Below are 5,261 nucleotides of genomic sequence, written 5' to 3' on the forward strand. Positions count from 1 at the left end.
GATTAGTGGATTGTCTTTAATAACTCTCCCTTGCATATTTATTAGGTATTAATGTACAATATATCTTTTCACTTTCACAAAACAAATGCACAATGAGTTAGATACTATTACTATCATTAGATCTTATTGTGGGCCAGATAAACACAAAACCAAAATAAAACATATTCAGGTTTTTTAACTAAGTCCCAGAGCCTGGAATCAATCAGTGTCTCATCATGAAACAGGATTCTTTAACTGGGATATTTAATATTGCTTCAACGTGATCTAAAATAAAACAATCTAGATTTAGTCATTTTAAATAGAGTGATACAGTAAGTGAAGGGTATGTATAGGTTTGCCTTTAGATGATGTTTTTTTCATCATATTTTCTATTATCATCATACAAGGCAGTAGTGTTTTTTTGAGGAATATAATTTGTGAAACATCGTCTAAAAGAAGTTCAGATGAAATATTCTATATTCTAACATAAATTGGCAAAATATCTGAAAAAACTTCCAAGAATCACACCACATCCCTAAAGAAACATCCTTTCTCCAATTTCTGCCCCATCGAACTTCTATAAAAATATGCTTCAGTTTTAAACATTATTTATTTAGATTACCACCTTTATAAATACTGACATTAATCTCCTATTTTATTTATTTACCAATCTTCCAAACATAACTGTGGGTGATATCTAGTAGATTTTAACTAACTGTCAGATTTGGGGGTCATATCTATAGAATGTACGTAACGAATGGATGTGCATAAATGGGTCACTCTTTACAGTCCACTTTGATGACTGCTGTGATCAATTTGTTCTTTGAATGTGAGAATGAGAGTTGATTAAAAATATATCTAGCTGACACTTAGGATTAATGAGTTTTGAATTAAGTAACTTCCCTCTCAAATCATGAAATATATCATTAAACTTTAAAAAAAGAGAGTAGAAGAAAAGAAAAACAAAAAGAATTTCTTAATCTGCTAAAAAAAGGACTATAATTGCCAGCAGGTGGTTAGATTAAGCTCTGGCCCCCACATGTCCAACAGCACAGTACAAATCCTGGATGCAGAAGCTTAAAATCACACTGGGCTCCTGTACGTGGGAGCTCAAAATTTGGGGAGAATGGCCAAAAAGGGATTGTAGTTTGGTCATCCTCATTGAGAATGTTTTCTTACCTTTCTTCTTTTTTTCCCCATTACTCTCTTTCTCTCGGGAAGCAAAGGTGTTTTATGGGAAAAAAATCTAAAAAAAAAGAGAGAGAGAGAGAGAGAAATACAATACTCCGGGCGTATCTTAAAAGTATAAAACTACCAACTATTCCAATATTGAAAAAAGAAATGTTTAAGAACTACTCTTAGAAATGTGCCTAATCACAATATTTAAATAATAGCATGTTTTAATCACAATACTTCATATAATCTTTTATAAACATCTGTTTATTCATCATAGTAATCTTCAGAGAGTTTATTACATGACAAATACTAAGAACAGATTTGCTGAAAAGAATGGCAAACAGCAGTCACAGATATTTAATGAGGAAAGTAATCAAAGGCGGTTTGGCTCGATATATTAATTAATAAACAATCCCTGATCCTTTTCCATCATTTCATTTTAATTGTGACAGAGATTCATAACACATTGTCTGAATTAAGAAAATGCTCAACTTCACTGACGTGACAGAGTTCATTCTTTTGGGATTAACCAGTAATCCAGAATGGCAAGTTCTCTTCTTCATCATTTTTCTTGTGGTCTACATTGTCACCATGGTGGGAAATATTGGCATGATTATGCTAATTAAAGTCAGTCCACAGCTTAACAGTCCCATGTACTTTTTCCTCAGTCATTTGTCATTTGTTGATGTGTGGTTTTCTTCTAACGTCACCCCTAAAATGTTGGAAAACCTGTTATCGGAGGCAAAAACGATTTCTTATGCTGGCTGCTTAGTACAGTGCTTTTTCTTCATTGCGCTTGTCCATGTAGAAATTTTCATTCTTGCTGTGATGGCTTTCGACAGATACATGGCAATTGGTAATCCTCTGCTCTATGGTAGCAAAATGTCAAGGGTTGTCTGTATCCGACTGATTTCTTTCCCTTACATATATGGTTTTCTGACTAGTCTGGCAGCAACATTGTGGACTTACGGCTTGTACTTCTGTGGAAAAATTGAGATCAACCACTTCTACTGTGCAGACCCACCTCTCATAAAAATGGCCTGTGCTGGGACCTTTGTAAAAGAGTACACGATGATCATACTTGCAGGCATTAACTTCACATATTCCCTGACTGTGATTATCATCTCTTATCTCTTCATTCTCATTGCTATTCTTCGAATGCGCTCTGCAGAGGGGAGGCGGAAGGCCTTTTCCACCTGCGGGTCCCACTTGACAGCTGTTACCATATTTTATGGGACTCTGATCTTCATGTACCTCCGGCGTCCCACAGAGGAGTCCGTGGAGCAGGGGAAGATGGTGGCTGTGTTCTATACCACCGTGATCCCCATGCTGAACCCCATGATCTATAGTCTGAGGAACAAGGACGTGAAAGAGGCCATGAGCAAAGTGATCAGCAGAACATGCTTAGCAAAATAAGACAAAATGTAGTTAATTTGTGTCTTCTAACATTTGTTTGATGAGAGGTCATTACTCAGTACATAGGAATATGAAGCTGAAGAGTTTTCATGGGTTGAAGAAACAAACAAACCAAAAAAAAAGCAAATTGGGAGAAACAGTAACGTAGTTTGTTCCATTTATGTTGGCATAAGCAGCAAAGTGTGATTGAAAATGAATAAAATAATTAATTGAAACTGTGATTGCCAAAGATCTTAAGGGTACTAATGCGAATAGTTCAAATACTTACCTAAGAGCAATAGATTTGTTTATTTGTTTGTTATTTGGTGTGTGTGCTCTTCAGAGAGAGACAGAGAGAGAAAGAAAATTGAGAAATCATCCCCGGGGGGTGGGGGGGATGGGGGGAGGATGACCACGCCACAATCTCTACTTTTCCATTCTCTTCTCCGTTCTTCATTCTCTCTTCTCCATTCTTCTCTCTTCTCCATTCTCTTGGGCTCACACACACATGTACCCAGCATGATTCCCAAGCTGCTGGATCCAGGACTTGAAGTGTGGAGTCGATCACATGGAATTCAGCTGCCTTAACCTTCATGCCACCTCCTGGTCCAGGCTTCATTTCTCTTATTGAAAAGTGAATAGATGAATCCAGGAAATATTCACTTGCTTATTTAGAAACTAAATAGATACAGAAAAAAAAAATCAATTTACTTAATTTCGTTCCTAGTATGAGAATTTTAAAATGGTGGTCTCAATAATGATTAGAGATTATAAGTTATTTGTTTTTCATTATGTAGAATCAACTCTGTTCAGGGATTACTACCTTAAAAATAACAATACTATTGTTTTTATTTATTTCTTTTTTTGGTGTTTCTAAAGTGAAACAACATGGTTAAATGTCTTTCCTCATACATTTCAGTAACTGCCAGGTATCAACTCTAAAGCTACAAGTGAACAGGCTGTGCATGGGCTTTTGCTATTATCTTCAGTCTGAATAAAGTGTGTGGTTAGCCCATACATTTGTGGTTGGGAAGGCATGACTCTGAAGATTCTACTTAAAGAATTAATTAGGTATTCACCTGGAAGGATTTGCACATCTGTGACTAGAATATGGCATTAAATTTTAGTTAAGTTCTGCATTTTAAATAAATTTTTTAAAAATTAGGATGGTATATTTATTGTTAACGATAGCAACTGATACTATCATAAGTACTAATAACATAATTCAATATTTTAACCTAATTTTATGAAGTACAAGCATGAAGTAACAGCTTAACAACTTACTTCAAAAAATCTGTGTTCCCAGGAACAGCAGTTAGCGTAATGGCTATGTCGCTGAACTCCCATGTAGTTGACCACAGTTCGAGTCCCGGACCCGGTGGCTTAAACTGACACTGGGCGCATGTGCGTGCGTGCGTGCACAAGATCCCGAGAGTAGAATGGAGTAGAAGGGGTTGTGGCGTGGCCACCCCCCCCGGGGGGGGGTGATTTCTCGCTTTCTATCTCTTTCTCTCTCTGTCTTTCTGGTGAGCGCACGTGCCCTATAGCAAAAATCTCTCTCTCAAAAAAAAAAAGTCTATGTTCCCGACAAATAAAAATGAATGAATCCTTGGGGCCAGGATGTGGCGTAGTGGTTAAGACGTTGGACCCCAACATGGCCAACCATGGTTTGACTCCCGGGTCTGGCAGCTTGAAACACAGGTGGGCCATGTGTCTCTGTTTGCCCAAAATCTTGAGAGGAGAATGGAGAAGGGATGAAAGGGTGTCCATTCCCTGGGAGGTAATTTCTCACTTTGTCTGTCTGTCTCTGTCTCTCTCTCTCTATGTCTCCAGTGAGTGAATCTACCCTACAGCAAAAATCTTAAGAAAAATAAGTAAGCTAAATAAATGAATCAGGTTTTGTTTTTATGCATAACATACATGTAGCTAAAGAAATATAATTCATATATTTATATTACACACTTAAGTAATTACAAGTCCTTTTGAAATGATGCCATTATAAAACAAGATAAACTCAATATGAGAAAAAAATATTTTGTCTGTTATCGACTTCTCATTTTCTTCAAAGGAGATTCATAATGCATATGGACTCCTTCCACATTAATACAGGTATACTACAGGCAACCATATGTACAGATAAGATAAATTGCTAATCTAGATCCAATTTAGATCATAGCTGAAAAGCTTAAAAGCCTTACAGACTTTAAGTTTAAACTCACATAAGATTCCTTTGAGGATGAGTTAGAGGCTATTTCTTTTGGCAGTAAATATGCATGCATTCATTTTGGGAGAACAATTGATATGACAAATTAGTTGATTGTTGGTAATACATTTCAAAATATAATTGTAAAGCAGCTAAATATTTGTAGTTTGTTGACAGGTGAACTCAGGTCATCTTTGTTAACTCTTCTTATTTCCTCCCAGAGGAGAAGTGCTTTTTATATTTACTTTTTTAGAACATTAGTTTTATGTTACATGAAGAATGATTTCGTAAAGTTAGGTGATTGAATCATGTTCCTAGGTTGAGTTTCCAAATTTCAAACTAGTTAGTGGGTAATCTTGAAAAGTCACAGTCGATGCTAATTCAGTTAACTTTTAGACTATGATCTCTGATATCTAAGACCTCTTCAGGATTTAATTCCTATGGGTCTAGAGTTGTGTAGAACTTAAAGCAATTTTCTGTTCTTCTGACATTCAGCAGAAAAATATTA

The 5,261-nt window shown here is 36.1% G+C and overlaps 1 protein-coding gene across 1 annotated transcript; it reads left to right on the plus strand.

Annotated features, from left to right (window-relative positions):
• The first annotated feature begins 1,626 nt into the window (after window positions 1-1,626).
• Window positions 1,627-2,571, plus strand: LOC102474212 (olfactory receptor 5M3). Its single transcript, XM_006148727.2, has one exon. The coding sequence runs from the start codon at window positions 1,639-1,641 to the stop codon at window positions 2,569-2,571; it is 933 nt and encodes a 310-aa protein (XP_006148789.1). The 5' UTR covers window positions 1,627-1,638.
• The last annotated feature ends 2,690 nt before the right edge of the window (window positions 2,572-5,261 follow it).

This window comes from Tupaia chinensis, unplaced genomic scaffold, assembly GCF_000334495.1.
Source record: "Tupaia chinensis unplaced genomic scaffold, TupChi_1.0 Scaffold000242_1, whole genome shotgun sequence".
Classification (NCBI taxonomy): Eukaryota; Metazoa; Chordata; class Mammalia; order Scandentia; family Tupaiidae; genus Tupaia; species Tupaia belangeri.

Coding starts and splice junctions, on each gene's coding strand:
- LOC102474212 (XM_006148727.2), top strand. CDS start 1,639: ATGCTCAACTTCACTGACGTGACAGAGTTCATTCTTTTGGGATTAACC.